At 48.4% G+C, this 16,856-nt stretch overlaps 1 protein-coding gene across 7 annotated transcripts in view; it reads left to right on the plus strand.

Moving 5' to 3' along the window:
* Positions 1-4,298: 4,298 nt before the first annotated feature.
* Positions 4,299-16,856, plus strand: part of LOC135541646 (neurofascin-like) — a 68,899-nt gene continuing 56,341 nt past the window's right edge. For all 7 annotated transcript variants that reach the window (XM_064967960.1, XM_064967962.1, XM_064967961.1 and 4 more), the window contains exons 1-3: positions 4,299-4,489; positions 5,108-5,230; positions 6,959-7,129. In XM_064967960.1, the coding sequence (XP_064824032.1) occupies positions 4,351-4,489; positions 5,108-5,230; positions 6,959-7,129 (433 nt within the window). In that variant the 5' untranslated portion in view covers positions 4,299-4,350. The remainder of the gene's footprint in view (positions 4,490-5,107; positions 5,231-6,958; positions 7,130-16,856) is intronic.

Here is a 16,856-nt window from a genome sequence, read left to right on the forward strand (position 1 = left end):
TATTGAAACACTTTTAGCGCACACCTCTAACTAAGCTAGCCGTTTCACATCCGTTACACTCCGTTACACATACAGCCTCATATAGAGTGTGAGCCATTGTCCTGATGTAACTCTGGTCCTACGGCCCTGGTTCTATAGTCTGCCACAGACAGAGCTATGGGACTGGGCTCTCCTCTGCTGTCTTCTCTCCCCTCCCTTCTGCCCTCCCTTCCTCTCCACTCTTCACCTCTCCTCTCCACTAATCTCCTCTTCTATCCTGTCCTCCCCCTCCTCCTCCCCTCCTCTCCACTCTTCACCTCTACTCTCCCCTAATCACTCCTCCTCTATTCTGTCCTCCCATCCCCTCTCCTCTCCTCCTCTTCTATCCTGTCCTCCCTCCTCTCTCTTCTCTCTCCTCTCCCCTGATCTCTCCTCTTCTATCCTGTCCTCCCCTCCCCTCCCCTCCTCTCCACACTTCACCTCTCCTCTCCCCTAATTACCCCTCTTCTATCCTGTCCTTCTCATCCCCTCCTCTCCACTCTTCACCTCTCCTCTCCCCTAATCTCCTCTTCTATCCTGTCCTCCCCCTCCCCCTCCTCCTCCCCTCCCCTCCTCTCCACTCTTCACCTCTCCTCTCCCCTAATCTCTCCTCTTCTATCCTGTCCTCCTCCTCCCCTCCCCTCCTCCTCTCCACACTTCACCTCTCCTCTCCCCTAATTACCCCTCTTCTATCCTGTCTCATCCCCTCCTTCTTCACCTCTCCTCTCCCCTAATCTCCTCTTCTATCCTGCCCCTCCCCCTCCTCCCCCTCCTCCCTCCTCTCCACTCTTCACCTCTCCTCTTCTATCCTGTCCTAATCTCCTCTCCTCTCCACACTTCACCTCTCCTCTCCCTAATTACCCCTCTTCTATCCTGTCCTTCTCATCCTCCTCTCCACTCTTCACCCTCCTCTCCCTAATCTCCTCTTTATCCTGTCCTCCTCCTCCTCCTCCCCTCCTCTCCACACTTCACCTCTCCTCTCCCCTAATCTCTCCTCTTCTATCCTGTCCTACTCCTCCCCCTCCCTCCACCTCACCTCTCCTCTCCCCACCTCCTCTTCTATCCTGTCCTCCTCCTCCTCCCCTCCCCTCCCTCCAATCCTCTCCCCCTCCTTCTATCCTGTCCTCCTCCTCCCCCTCTCCACACTTCCCTCCTCTCCCCTAATCTCTCCTCTTCTATCCTGTCCTACTCCTCCCCTCCTCTCTACTCTTTACCTCTACTCTCCCCTAATCTCTCCTCTTCTATCCTGTCCTCCTCCTCCCCTCCCCTCCTCTCCACACTTCACCTCTCCACTCCTCTCCCCTAATCTCCTCTTCTATCATGTCCTCCTCCTCCTCCCCTCCTCTCCACTCTTCACCTCTCCTCTCCCCTAATCTCTCCTCTTCTATCCTGTCCTCCTCCTCCCCTCCTCTCCACTCTTCACCCCTCCTCTCCCCTAATCTCTCCTCTTCTATCCTGTCCTCCTCCTCCCCTCCTCTCCCTCTTCACCCTCCTCCTCCTCTCCACTCTTCACCCCTCCTCTCCCCTAATCTCTCCTCTTCTATCCTGTCCTCCTCCTCCCCTCCCCTCCCCTCCTCTCCACTCTTCACCTCTCCTCTCCCCTAATCTCTCCTCTTTTATCCTGTCCTCCTCCTCCCCTCCTCTCCACTCTTCACCTCTCCTCTCCCCTAATCTCTCCCTTCTATCCTGTCCTCCTCCCTCCCCTCCTCTCCACTCTTCACCCCTCCTCTCCCCTAATCTCTCCTCTTTATCCTGTCCTCCCCCTCCTCCCCCTCCTCCTCCCTCCTCTCCACACTTCACCTCTCCTCTCCCCTAATCTCTCCTCTTCTATCCTGTCCTCCTCCTCCCTCCCCTCCACTCTTCACCCTCTCCTCTCCCCTAATCTCCCCACTCTTCACCCCTCCTCTCCCCTAATCTCCTCTTGTATCCTGTCCTCCCCCTCCTCCTCCTCCTCCTCCCCTCCTCTCCACACTTCACCTCTCCTCTCCCCTAATCTCTCCTCTTCTATCCTGTCCTCCTCCTCCCCTCCTCTCCACTCTTCACCTCTCCTCTCCCCTAATCTCCTCTCCACTCTTCACCCCTCCTCTCCCCTAATCTCCTCTTGTATCCTGTCCTCCCCCTCCTCCTCCTCCTCCTCCCCTCCTCTCCACACTTCACCTCTCCTCTCCCCTAATCTCTCCTCTTCTATCCTGTCCTCCTCCTCCCCTCCTCTCCACACTTCACCTCTCCTCTCCCCTAATCTCCTCTTCTATCCTGTCCTCCTCCTCCCCTCCCCTCCTCTCCACACTTCACCTCTCCTCTCCCCTAATCTCTCCTCTTCTATCCTGTCCTCCTCCTCCCCTCCTCTCCACTCTTCACCTCTCCTCTCCCCTAATCTCCTCTTCAGTCTTTTCCCCTACTATACAGTTTATGTAAATATGACGGTAAGCATGCTCTATAATCCCCTTCCAAAATAGCAGCCCTAGCAGTTATGCAACCACATGCTGTCATCATTGGTTAACCAATCAAAAGAGCTTCTGAAAAAAATAACATTTTGTGTGGTTGCACCGACACAAATTAAGCCTTTTCTCCTGGCCGTAAAAGCATTTCTAATTGGAGAATCTTCTCAAACAGTGCTTTTTATAAGGTGCTTTAGTAACAAAACAGATGGCACTGTGATAAACTGCATCCAGTTTGCTGAGTAGAGTATTGGAAGCTATTTTGTAGATGACATCGCCGAAGTCGAGGATCGGTACGATAGTCAGTTTTACTAGGGTAAGTTTGGCGGCGTGAGTGAAGGGGGCTTTGTTGCGAAATAGAAAGCCAACTCTAGATTTGATTTTCGATTGGAGGTGTTTGATATGAGTCTGGAAGGAGAGTTTACAATCTAGCCAGACACCTAGGTACTTATAGATGTCCACGTATTCTAGGTCGGAACCATCCAGGGTGGTGATGCTAGTCGGGCGTGCGGGTGCAGGCAGCGAACGGTTGAAAAGCATGCATTTGGTTTTACTTGCGTTTAAGAGCAGTTGGAGGCCACGGAAGGAGTGTTGTATGGCATTGAAGCTTGTTTGGAGGTTAGATAGCACAGTGTCAAAGGAAGGGCCAGAAGTATACAGAATGGTGTCATCTGCGTAGAGGTGAATCAGGGAATCGCCCGCAGCAAGAGCAACATCATTGATATATACAGAGAAAAGAGTCGGCCCAAGAATTGAACCCTGTGGCACCCCCATAGAGACTGCCAGAGGACCAGACAACATGCCGTCCAATTTGACACACTGAACTCTGTCTGCAAAGTAGTTGGTGAACCAGGCAAGGCAGTCATTAGAAAAACAGAGGATACTGAGTCTGTCGATAAGAATATGATGATTGACAGAGTCGAAAGCTTTGGCCAGGTCGATGAAGACGGCTGCACAGTACTGTCTTTTATCGATGGCGGTTATGATATCGTTTAGTACCTTGAGCGTGGCTGAGGTGCATCCGTGACCGGCTCGGAAACCAGATTGCATAGTGGAGAAGGTATGGTGGGATTCGAGATGGTCAGTGATCTGTTTGTTGACTTGGCTTTTTTGTGCTGGTCGAGGGCAGTCAGGTCTGGAGTGAACCAAGGGCTATATCTGTTCTTAGTTCTGCATTTTTTGAAACTGAGCATGCTTATCTAAGATGGTGAGGAAGTTACTTTTAAAGAATGACCAGGCATCCTCTACTGACAGGATGAGGTCAATATCCTTCCAGGATACCCGGGCCAGGTCGATTAGAAAGGCCTGCTCACAGAAGTATTTTAGGGAGCGTTTGACAGTGATGAGGGGTGGTCGTTTGACCGCGGACCCGTAGCGGATACAGGCAATGAGGCAGTGATCGCTGAGATCCTGATTGAAGACAGCGGAGGTATATTTGGAGGGCCAGTTGGTCAGGATAATGTCTCTGAGGGTGCCCATGTTTACAGATTTAGGGTTGTACCTGGTAGGTTCCTGGATGATTTGTGTGAGATTGAGGGCATCTAGCTTAGATTGTAGGGCTGATGGGGTGTTAAGCATATCCCAGTTTAGGTCAACTAACAGAACAAACTCTGAAACTAGATGGGGAGCGATCAATTCACAAATGGTGTCCAGGGCAAAGCTGGGAGCTGAGGGGTAGCAGGCGGCAACAGTGAGAGACTTATTTCTGGAGAGATTCATTTTTAAAATTAGATGTTTGGGTATGGACTTAGAAAGTATGACATTACTTTGCAGGCTATCTCTGCAGTAGTTCTGACCCTGTTCTGTTATGTTCTTTTTGTTTCCATGGTGACTCAGGTTCTCATGGCGACGGAACGGGAAGTTCTTCAACGTGGGGAAGGATCCACGGGTGACGATGCGGAAGCGATCGGGAACGCTGGAGATTAGCTTCCGGAGCGGAGGGAGGCCAGAGGACTATGAGGGGGAATACCAGTGTTTCGCCTCGAATGACTTTGGAACAGCGCTGACCAACAAGATCCTACTACGAGTGTCCAGTGAGGAGTCTGTTAATTCACATCCACACACACACACACACACACACACACACACACACACACACACACACACACACACACACACACACACACACACACACACACACACACACACACTCCCGTGGATTAAATGCAAAAGACACATTTCAGTTGAAGGCATTCAGTTGTACAACTGACGAGGTATCCCTCTTTCCCTCTCACACACACACACACACACACACACACACACACACACACACACACATACACACACACACACACACACACACACACACACACACACACACACACACACACACACACACACACACACACACACACATATATACATAGACACAAAATCAGTAGGCTATATTCTGAAATGTTATAAAGTGAATATGACTTGTAATAAGTATCTCATACACGGGAGGTTGGTGGCACCTTAATCGGAGAGGATGGGCTCGTGGAAATGACTAGTGCATAAACAGTGGAATGGTATCAAATACATCAAACACATGGTTCCCAGGTGTTTGATGCCATTCCATTTACTCCGTTCAGTCCATTATTATGAGTGCATCTCCCTCAGCAACCTCCTGTGATCTCATGTCATCTAAGTATCTCTCTCCCTCCCTCTGTCAGAGTCCCCTCTGTGGCCCAAGGAGGTGTTGGAGCCAGTAGTAGTGGGTGAGGGTTCTTCCCTGGTCTTGGCCTGTAACCCTCCTCCAGGCCTGCCCCCTCCACACACCTTCTGGATGAACAGCGGTGAGTCTAGCTCTCTCTCTGTCTCTCTCTATGTCTGTCTGTCCCCCTCTCCCTCTGTGTCCTTCAGTCCCTCTTTACTGTCTGTCCCCCTCTCCCTCTGTGTCCTTCAGTCCCTCTTTACTGTCTGTCCCCCTCTCCCTCTGTGTCCTTCAGTCCCTCTTTACTGTCTGTCCCCCTCTCCCTCTGTGTCCTTCAGTCCCTCTTTACTGTCTGTCCCCCTCTCCCTCTGTGTCCTTCAGTCCCTCTTTACTGTCTGTCCCCCTCTCCCTCTGTGTCCTTCAGTCCCTCTTTACTGTCTGTCCCCCTCTCCCTCTGTGTCCTTCAGTCCCTCTTTATCCCAGTCGTTTGTCCTCTTAGGTGACCTCTCAGCTCTTCTGTCACTTGCTATTTAATGCTATTGCTTTCTTTTTTCTCGTTTCTCTCTCCTCTCTCTCCTGCTCTCGCTCCCCTCTCTCTCTCTCTCTTCTGTCTGGAAGTGTTTCAAACCTCTCACTCTCAAGATATCCTCACTTTCTTTCTCTCTCTCTCACTTGATCACTCGTTCACTCTCTCTCTCTCCCTTCTTTCTATCTCTCTATCCTCTTCTCTAGTGGTGTGTGTTACTGCTGACCCACTGTGTTGTGTGTGTGTGTGTGTGTGTGTGTGTGTGTGTGTGTGTGTGTGTGTGTGTGTGTGTGTGTGTGTGTGTGTGTGTGTGTGTGTGTGTGTGTGTGTGTGTGTGTGTGTGTGTGTGTGTGTGTGTGTGTGTGTGTGTGTGTGTGTGTGTAATTATCTGACTGCTGGGTAAAGAGCTGAGGCCATTTTAAGAGCCCAGACTGAAGTAGTCCTTCACAGCTAATGGTGTCGCTATACTCTCTGGACTGTACTTCACTACTCTCACTTCACTAAATCTTTATTAGCCAAGCTAATTATAGCCATGGGGTCACTATGAACATAATACATCAAATATATAATAGCAATCATAGCATTATGGCACATTGCCCAGTCACAGTTACACACCACCACTACATTTGACCACTGGCTGGGGGATGATTGGACCACGGCACCGTCAAGACAACCAGATTGGCCCTATCACTCGTCTTAGTTACAGAGTGTGTGATCATCTGTCGGGGGCATCTGTGTGTGTTAGGAGTTAACATTAACACAGAGCCCCAGAGTGACAAGTCCCAGTCCCAGTGCTACATCATCACAGAGGATGACAACACTAGTGCTGACCTAGCTGGCACCATAGATATAGAATCCTTATTAGGATATATTGTCTATAGCTGGCCCCACTGGCTACCGCTGTGTCCTAACACTGCTGGTACTCTGTTACACGCTCCATACACTCAGCTCAGGTCCAGTCTAGTTAGGAGTTTAAGCCAATGAGACCAGACTACAGTAAGAGTTTAAAGGGTAACGTCTATTTGATCTTTATCTATCTGGTTGGGACTGACTCTGTTTTTCAAGTCACATGAGATGTAGGCTAATCCACTTGGCCAGTCTAGTGGATGCCTCTGAAATTAGATCATGTTATGGTCCATTATGAAGCATACAGTCTAAATGATTTAAGATCTTTCTCACTCACTTCCTCTCCCTTCATTCTCCCCTATATTTACCTCTCTCTCTCTCTCATCTCTCCCCCCTCCTTCGTCTCTACCGCCTCCATTCTCTCTCTCTCTCTCTCTCTCCTTTCCCTCACTCCAATCCTCCCTCTCCCCCTCCCTCTGTCCTTCTCTCCCTCCACAGCCATGATGTCTATAACCCAAGATAGGCGTGTGTCCATGGGTCTGAATGGAGATCTGTATTTCTCTAATGTTCTGGCTAAAGACTCGCACACAGACTACAGCTGCAACGCCCGCTTCCTCTTCACACACACCATCCAGCAGAAGAACCCCTTCACACTCAAAGTGCAGACCAGTAAGTAGGCTATACACACACACACACACACACACACACACACACACACACACACACACACACACACACACACACACACACACACACACACACACACACACACACACACACACACACACGTATCCCTACACCCACCAAAAGTCTTTGAATGTTGTCATGTTCTATCGCTGTGTATGAATAGGATCATCTATTGTATGGTCAACCTGTATGCCTCACATGGAATATGAGATGTCTCCCTCTAGTGGTGGCCTTGGCCAGGACATGTACAGGGTGTTATTTTACCAGGACTTTCTCCTTTGTTCCTCAGTGTGTGCTGTTGTGGCTGTGTTCGCTCCTCCAGCTCTGCCACAATTGTTACTGACAGAGGAATTCTCCACAGTGCCCATCTGTTTGTAAGAAGTTGACATTTCTCTTTTTCTGACGCAGGGAGAAAGCTGCTCAGTGCTAATTTCTGACGCAGGGAGAAAGCTGCTCAGTGCTAATTTCTGACGCAGGGGAGAAGCTGCTCAGTGCTCATTCCTGACACAGGGGAGAAAGCTGCTCAGTGCTAATTTCTGACGCAGGGGAGAAAGCTGCTCAGTGCTAATTTCTGACGCAGGGAGAAAGCTGCTCAGTGCTAATTTCTGACGCAGGGGAGAAAGCTGCTCAGTGCTAATTTCTGACGCAGGGAGAAAGCTGCTCAGTGCTCATTTCTGACGCAGGGAGAAAGCTGCTCAGTGCTAATTTCTGACGCAGGGGAGAAAGCTGCTCAGTGCTCATTCCTGACGCAGGGGAGAAGCTGCTCAGTGCTCATTTCTGACGCACGGGAGAAAGCTGCTCAGTGCTCATTCCTGACGCAGGGGAGAAGCTGCTTGGTGCTCAGTGCTCATTCCTGACGCAGGGGAGAAGCTGCTTGGTGCTCAGTGCTCATTCCTGACGCAGGGGAGAAGCTGCTTGGTGCTCAGTGCTCATTCCTGACGTAGGGGAGAAGCTGCTCGGTGCTCAGTGCTCATTTCTGATGCAGGGGAGAAGCTGCTTGGTGCTCAGTGCTCATTTCTGACGCAGGGGAGAAGCTGCTTGGTGCTCAGTGCTCATTTCTGACGCAGGGTAGAAGCTGCTTGATGCTCAGTGCTCATTTCTGATGCAGGGGAGAAGCTGCTCAGTGCTCAGTGCTCATACATTCTTACAGCTAGCTCTCCTGGAACTGGAAATCAACCCCTCTGTAAATGTTTTTGTTGAAAGTGCATTTTATTTACATTATGTGAATGTGTATGTACAGGAGTGTCTCTGTGCGTCTGTTTTCATCCTTACAGCCATGTGCGTGTATGTGTGTGTGTGTGTGTTCTGCATGCTGACAGCCCTGTGTGTGTGTGTGTGTGTGTGTGTGTTCTGCATGCCGTATAATGACACTTCCTCTGTCAACTCCACTGACCCATATGGTGGTCAGTCCAGACACACACAGTTCCAGTTACCCCCCACTCTTCACCCCCAGCAGTACCCGGTCATCATCCTAAACAGCTAGCCACGTAGCCTAGCCTGCTAATGCTAACTTATCAGTGCAATGGATCTGTTAACAACACAGCTAGCTAACACAGCTAGCATCATAGCCTAGCCTGCTAATCTGTCCGCTCAATGGCTTTTCTTTCAATACTGTCAACATTATTTCCAGACTGATATAGTCCTTCAATAGCAAGCACATAAACCTTAACCTTGGCCTGCTAACCAGCCAGCTAAACTGAATTGAATTCAAGTGTAGCATGTTTTATTATTTACACACCCTGATGACACTCACCCTAACCAATACCTCTCACAGGCAAAATATAACACGGGGTTGATTGCCCATAAGGTCCTTTATCCTTGCATATCCTTCTCTCTCAGAAGCTGACTCATTGCATATGCAGTAACTCTGACAATAATTGAGGTTGTCCCTTAACTCAACCAATGTCAAGCATGCCCTTAGACTTAGAGCCTCTCCAAACTAAGTCAGATCTGACAGTAGAGCTTTGGGGAATCTCCCCGGGGCACTGTAGAAGTCTAAGAGGGGGTTAGAAAGGGCTTCTCTTCCTAAAATACATCCCCCTTGGTCTCTCCCCATTGGCCCTACAGTTACACACACACACACACACACACACCATCACTTGGAGGATTGTACAGAGTAAAGCTTCTCCTCTCCTCCTGTGTATCATAAAGCCCTTAAAACCCAAGTCCATTCCACAGTCAGCCCATAGCCAGAGGGGGAACCAGTGGCATATGTTCTTACTGCCCTGGCCTTGGGGAGTAGGCCTGGGAGTGATGGCATGTGAGGGGACTCTCATAAGGACAGAATGGGGACAGCCCCCAACTAAACCCCTATGGGAAGGTCATGTAAGAGATAGGCTGAGTAAACAGGGATTATCCTAAATCATGCATGCAAATAAGAGCATTTGTGTTGATGATTCATTGTTCATTCATTCATTATTATAAGCATGCAGATGCAAATGTACACACATCCGTGTTCACGCACAGAAAGTGAGCATAGGAGATGGATAGATCTGCACCACCTGTCATAATGAGTATCTCTTACACACATGTACATGCTCGTGCACACGTGGTAGTAAGCTTGTCCCTGGGGGCCAGGCCTAGTTTTCTTCTCGGGTCTCAGTGCACCATGGGAGGATATCGATCAAGGATTGCTATTGGCTACACTTTGCCATGGCTGCACGTTGCCATGGCTATAATGTCACCATAGCTACTTGTCACAGTGATGGTGTGCATACAAGTAACAGCCAAAATGAAGGTAACACCAACATGAAGTGTCTCAATAGGGCGTTGGGTCACACTGTTAAAATAGAAAGTCTGAAAACACCATTATTGGGTAATGAAACTATGAAAAGTAGTTCACTTAAAGCTGAGCTCTTGTGTTTGGTGGGTGTTTGACTGTAAACCCAATGTAAGTGTTTTAATACTCAGAATGTGTTTTAAAACAGAAATGAAGTACTCTGAAACACCCAAAGTGGTTCTTCCACCTGAAAATGTGTGTTTTTAAGATAGTGTTGTGAAAACACTTTTTGAGGTTTCAGTGCATGTAAAAGCAGCATCACACAAACTGTGTTTTTCATACAGTCAATGGTTTAGAAATGCAAATGGATAATAGCCTAAATATTGATCGATGATAAGTCCCTGTGCATTTTTGTTCTTTTTGAATTCCACCTTTATTTTTTCAAAGGTTTAGACAGATTAGAAACCGGAGGGGCAGTAAAATTGAATTTTACCCACTCAACCATACAGCCACACTGTAAAAAAGGATTCTGGGGTGAATTAAAATTGACAAAAAAAACAACTATCATATATTTAATAAAAATGTATGAATAGAAGTGGTGCAGAGCCAGTGGTCTAAAGATAATGCTAACTAGTTCCAGCTTAGACAGGTCACCCCTCTCCCTACCAAAGCCCGGGGTTCAATTACCTGCTCCAACCCTACAATCTGTTTCTTCCACCAATCTGTCTCTCCTCTGTCATTTCATAACTGTCTCCATAAAGTGTCAAAATACCACAAAAATATCTTTACAACTTTTAAATACCCTTAAAATACCTATATGTTAATTTAATGTAAGAATAATTCTAACTGAATTTGTTGCTTAAAATTAATGTGACTTTCATGAGGATAACCAAAAAGAGAATTAATTGAACTCATTGGTTTTATCTGACCTTGCATTTATTTTATTTAACTAGGCAGGTCAGTTAAGGCCAAATTCTTATTTACAATGGCAGCCTACACTGGCCAAACCCAGACGACGCTGGGCCAATTGTGCGCCACCCTATGGGACTTGTAATCACAGCCAGTTGTGCTCCAGCCTGCACTTGATCCAGTGCCTTAGACTGCTGCACCACTGAGAGCCCTTTCTTGCATTTCTTATCTTGCCACATGACCTTGTTTATGGAGGATTGTGGGTAATTCAAATTGTTTGGACTGTATGATTCTTTCATATAGTCTTGTATGCATGTTTGAAGAAAGACCGGTATATTTATATATTAGTATTAAGCTAGATATCCCACGAGGTGTAATGAATCCTGATGAATTGTCGTTCAATGAGGTCAGTATCCATTCCGGCAGGGTAGTGTTGGACTAGTTACGGGATGGTTGCAAGTTCAAACCCCCGAGCTGACAAGGTACAACTCTGTCGTTCTGCCCCTGAACAGGCACTGTTCCTAGGCCGTCATTGAAAATAAGAATTTGTTCTTAACTGACTTGCCTGGTTAAACAAAGGTAAAAAAATAAAAATCCCACACATGATCGTCAATGGAAGAGGCAAGTGCAGCAGAATCATCAGTTCTTGCAGTTCAATATCCAGTTACTGATGGTGGTTTGAACACTGTGCTTGACAAGGCTCTGTCAAAACAGTACAAAATGGCAAATGATGAACACATAGAACAATGATAAACATGAAGACACTTCTGGATCTAAATCTGCACTAGAAAGGATTCAAAACCATCATTGAGGAAGCTTTAGAAAGAGAAACAGCATCATGGTGTTTAGAAGCTTTGGCCCATCAAGTGTTTGGAACAAACTGCATCATAGTGTTTTTGAAGCTTTAGACAGCGGAGTCAATCATAGTGTTTAGAAGCTTTAGAAACCTGAAACAGCATCATAGTGTTTGGAAGCTTTAGAAAGAGGAAACATCATCATAGTGTTTAAAGCTTTAGAAAGAGGAAACAGCATCTTAGTGATTTAGATGCACTATTGTAAAGTGGCTGTTCCACTGGATGTCAGAAGGTGAATTCAGCATCATAGTGTTTAGAAGCTTTAGAAAAGAAGCAGCATCATAGTGTTTAGAATGACTTTAGAAATGGAATGCATAAATGTTAAATGAAAATATCCAGCATTAGTGATGGTGGCTTTGAAACATCATCATGTGTTTGAACAATGACCTGCATCAAAGTGTTTAGAAGCTTTATAAAATGGCAAATGTTTGAACTTTACATAGAACAATGATAGTGTTTTGAAGCTATAGAAAGAGGAAACAGCATCATAGTGTTTTTGAAGCTTTAGAAAGAGGAAACAGCATCATAGTGTTTAGAAGCTTTAGAAAGAGGAAACTGCATCATAGTGTTTAGAAGCTTTAGAAAGAGGAAACAGCATCATAGTGTTTAGAAGCTTTAGAAAGAGGAAACAGCATCATAGTGTTTAGAAGCTATAGAAAGAGGAAACAGCATCATAGTGTTTAGAAGCTATAGAAAGAGGAAACAGCATCATAGTGTTTAGAAGCTTTAGAAAGAGGAAACAGCATCATAGTGTTTAGAAGCTATAGAAAGAGGAAACTGCATCATAGTGTTTAGAAGCTATAGAAAGAGGAAACAGCATCATAGTGTTTAGAAGCTATAGAAAGAGGAAACAGCATCATAGTGTTTAGAAGCTTTAGAAAGAGGAAACATCATAGTGTTTAGAAGCTTTAGAAGGAGGAAACAGCATCATAGTGTTTAGAAGCTTTAGAAAGAGGAAACAGCATCATAGTGTTTAGAAGCTTTAGAAAGAGGAAACAGCATCATAGTGTTTAGAAGCTATAGAAAGAGGAAACAGCATCATAGTGTTTAGAAGCTTTAGAAAGAGGAAACAGCATCATAGTGTTTAGAAGCTTTAGAAAGAGGAAACAGCATCATAGTGTTTAGAAGCTTTAGAAAGAGGAAACAGCATCATAGTGTTTAGAAGATTTAGACAGAGGAAACAGCATCATAGTGTTTAAAAGCTTTAGAAAGAGGAAACAGCATCATAGTGTTTAGAAGCTTTAGAAAGAGGAAACAGCATCATAGTGTTTAGAAGCTTTAGAAAGAGGAAACAGCATCATAGTGTTTAGAAGCTTTAGAAAGAGGAAACAGCATCATAGTGTTTAGAAGCTTTAGACAGAGGAAACAGCATGATAGTGTTTAGAAGCTATAGAAAGAGGAAACAGCATCATAGTGTTTAGAAGCTAGCTATCAATTTTGAGGGTAAGTACTGTGATATGTGACTGAAATGAAATGTATGAGTTATCCCACCAATTGCACACACTTTTCTGTCCTTAAAACTCAACAAACAAATAAGCAGGTCACAGCCACAAGTGTTGCCACTGATCTATGTGTAACCTCCCTTCATGACGCAGTACAACATTTCTGATACATTATCTTCAAGAGGATAAATCCTTTTAACCCTGAACCCTACTTAGAGCGCAGAAGGTTCTGGAAAGGATCCAAACGTTGGCAGGGGAAAACGTTAGTGATTTAACATCACCAGCCTAATCCCTAAGCCCTGCGGTTGTGTTGTTATATGAAGCATGCCACTGAAATTTACAAACTTAAATTTATGATCTCAGCAAGATCAAACAATTTCCTAAAATAAAAGAAGAAACAGTATGTTTTCTGTGTAGTCTCTTTTCTCTGGCGGACTGAAAGTCAGAGATCAACATTGTTGTTTTTCTTTCTCCTCTGGTTTAAATGGCACTCCATGGGAGTTGACAGACAAAGGAACAGCTAACAGGTTGATCTGGCTGCGGAAACAAACAGGAAAACCAGCCAACGCTACGTGGGACGGCATAAGGAGATGGATGAGGACATTCTACGGATGTAGATTAACCGTTTAATCCATTTGCTTGGCGGAGATGCTGACATAGAAGCATGAACATAATAAACCAATTCGTTTTCATTTGTCTCATCCTTATAAGAAACTTGTACACTTATGGTGTCGGAGTTTTGCATTAAACATAAACTCCAATGATTGTGTTTGATTAGAATTTGGATAAAGGTGAATGTGTTGAATATTTAGTGTGGGTGTGATCATGGTGGTTTGTGTGTTAACCCCTTCCTCTCCTGTCCCCAGGTCGTAAGGTAGCAAAGACCCCCCTAACTCCCTCTCCCTTCCCCAGGTCGTACGGTAGCAGAGACACCCTTAACTCCCTCTCCTGTCCCCAGGTCGTAAGGTAGCAGAGACCCTCCTAACTTCCTCTCCTGTCCCCAGGTCGTAAGGTAGCAGAGAGGCCCCCCTAACTCCCTCTCCTGTCCCCATGTCGTAAGGTAGCAGAGACTCCCCCCTAACTTCCTCTCCTGTCCCCAGGTCGTACGGTAGCAGAGACCCCCTAACTTCCTCTCCTGTCCCCAGGTCGTAAGGTAGCAGAGACCCCCCTAACTTCCTCTCCTGTCCCCAGGTCGTTAGGTAGCAGAGACCCCCCTAACTTCCTCTCCTGTCCCCAGGTCGTACGGTAGCAGAGACCCCCTAACTTCCTCTCCTGTCCCCAGGTCGTAGCAGAGACCCCCTAACTCCCTCTCCTGTCCCCATGTCGTTAGAGCAGAGACCCCCTAACTTCCTCTCCTGTCCCCCCAGAGACCCCCTAACTCCCTCTCCTGTCCCCATGTCGTAAGGTAGCAGAGACCCCCTAACTCCCTCTCCTGTCCCCATGTCGTAAGGTAGCAGAGACCCCCTAACTCCCTCTCCTGTCCCCCGTAAGGTAGCAGAGACCCCCTAACTCCCTCTCCTGTCCCCATGTCGTCGGTAGCAGAGACCCCCTAACTCCCTCTCCTGTCCCCAGAGTAGCAGAGACCCCCTAACTCCCTCTCCTGTCCCCATGTCGTAAGGTAGCAGAGACCCCCTAACTTCCTCTCCTGTCCCCAGGTCGTAAGGTAGCAGAGACCCCCTAACTTCCTCTCCTGTCCCCAGGTCGTCGTAAGGTAGTCCCCAGAGAGCAGAGACCCCCTAACTTCCTCTCCTGTCCCCAGGTCGTAAGGTAGCAGAGACCCCCTAACTTCCTCTCCTGTCCCCCAGGTAGCAGAGTAACTTCCTCTCCTGTCCCCAGGTCAGGAGAGAGACCCCCTAACTTCCTCTCCTGTCCCCCTAGCAGAGACCCCCCTAACTTCCTCTCCTGTCCCCAGGTCGTTAGGTAGCAGAGACCCCCCTAACTTCCTCTCCTGTCCCCAGGTCGTTAGGTAGCAGAGACCCCCCTAACTTCCTCTCCTGTCCTCAGGTCGTTAGGTAGCAGAGACCCCCCTAACTTCCTCTCCTGTCCCCAGGTCGTAAGGTAGCAGAGACCCCCCTAACTTCCTCTCCTGTCCCCAGGTCGTAAGGTAGCAGAGACCCCCCTAACTCCCTCTCCCTTCCCCAGGTCGTACGGTAGCAGAGACCCCCTAACTCCCTCTCCTGTCCCCAGGTCGTACGGTAGCAGAGACCCCCTAACGTAGCAGAGGCCCCCTAACTTCCTCTCCTGTCCCCAGGTCGTAAGGTAGCAGAGACCCCCTAACTTCCTCTCCTGTCCCCAGTAGCAGAGACCCCCTAACTTCCTCTCCCTTCCCCAGGGTAGCAGAGGCCCCCCTAACTCCCTCTCCCTTCCCCAGGTCGTAAGGTAGCAGAGACCCCCCTAACTTCCTCTCCTGTCCCCAGGTCGTAAGGTAGCAGAGACGCCCCTAACTTCCTCTCCTGTCCCCAGGTCGTAAGGTAGCAGAGACCCCCCTAACTTCCTCTCCCTTCCCCAGGTCGTTAGGTAGCAGAGACCCCCTAACTTCCTCTCCTGTCCCCCCAGACGCCCCTAACTTCCTCTCCCTTCCCCAGGTAGCAGAGACCCCCTAACTTCCTCTCCTGTCCCCAGGTCGTAAGGTAGCAGAGACCCCCTAACTTCCTCTCCTGTCCCCCGTTAGGTAGCAGAGACCCCCTAACTTCCTCTCCTGTCCCCAGGTCGTAAGGTAGCAGAGACCCCCTAACTTCCTCTCCCTTCCCCAGGTCGTTAGGTAGCAGAGACTTCCTCTCCTGTCCCCAGACGTAAGGTAGCAGAGACTTCCTCTCCTGTCCCCCTAGCAGAACCCCCTAACTCCCTCTCCTGTCCCCAGGTCGTAAGGTAGCAGAGACCCCCTAACTTCCTCTCCTGTCCCCAGGTCGTAAGGTAGCAGAGACCCCCTAACTTCCTCTCCTGTCCCCAGGTCGTAAGGTAGCAGAGACACCCTTAACTCCCTCTCCTGTCCCCAGGTCGTAAGGTAGCAGAGACCCCCCTAACTTCCTCTCCTGTCCCCAGACGTAAGGTAGCAGAGACCCCCCTAACTTCCTCTCCTGTCCCCAGGTCGTAAGGTCGCCGAGACCCCCTTCCCCAACTTCCTCTCCTGTCCCCAGGTCGTAAGGTAGCAGAGACCCCCTAACTTCCTCTCCTGTCCCCAGAGTCGTAAGGTAGCAGAGACCCCCTAACTTCCTCTCCTGTCCCCAGGTCGTAAGGTAGCAGAGACCCCCTAACTTCCTCTCCTGTCCCCAGGTCGTAAGGTAGCAGAGACCCCCTAACTTCCTCTCCTGTCCCCAGGTCAGAGACCCCCCTAACTTCCTCTCCTGTCCCCAGTACGGTAGCAGAGACCCCCTAACTTCCTCTCCTGTCCCCAGGTCGTAAGGTAGCAGAGACCCCCTAACTTCCTCTCCTGTCCCCAGGTCGTAAGGTAGCAGAGACCCCCTAACTTCCCTCTCCTGTCCCCACGGTAGCAGAGACCCCCCTAACTCCCTCTCCTGTCCCCAGGTCGTAGCAGGTCGTACGGTAGCAGAGACCCCCCTAACTCCCTCTCCTGTCCCCAGGTCGTACGGTAGCAGAGACCCCCCTAACTCCCTCTCCTGTCCCCAGGTCGTAAGGTAGCAGAGACCCCCTAACTCCCCTCTCCTGTCCCCAGGTCGTACGGTAGCAGAGACCCCCTAACTCCCTCTCCCTTCCCCAAGGTAGCAGAGACCCCTAACTCCCTCTCCTGTCCCCAGGTCGTAAGGTAGCAGAGACCCCCTAACTCC

This window comes from Oncorhynchus masou, chromosome 6 (genome assembly GCF_036934945.1).
Source record: "Oncorhynchus masou masou isolate Uvic2021 chromosome 6, UVic_Omas_1.1, whole genome shotgun sequence".
NCBI lineage: Eukaryota > Metazoa > Chordata > Actinopteri > Salmoniformes > Salmonidae > Oncorhynchus > Oncorhynchus masou.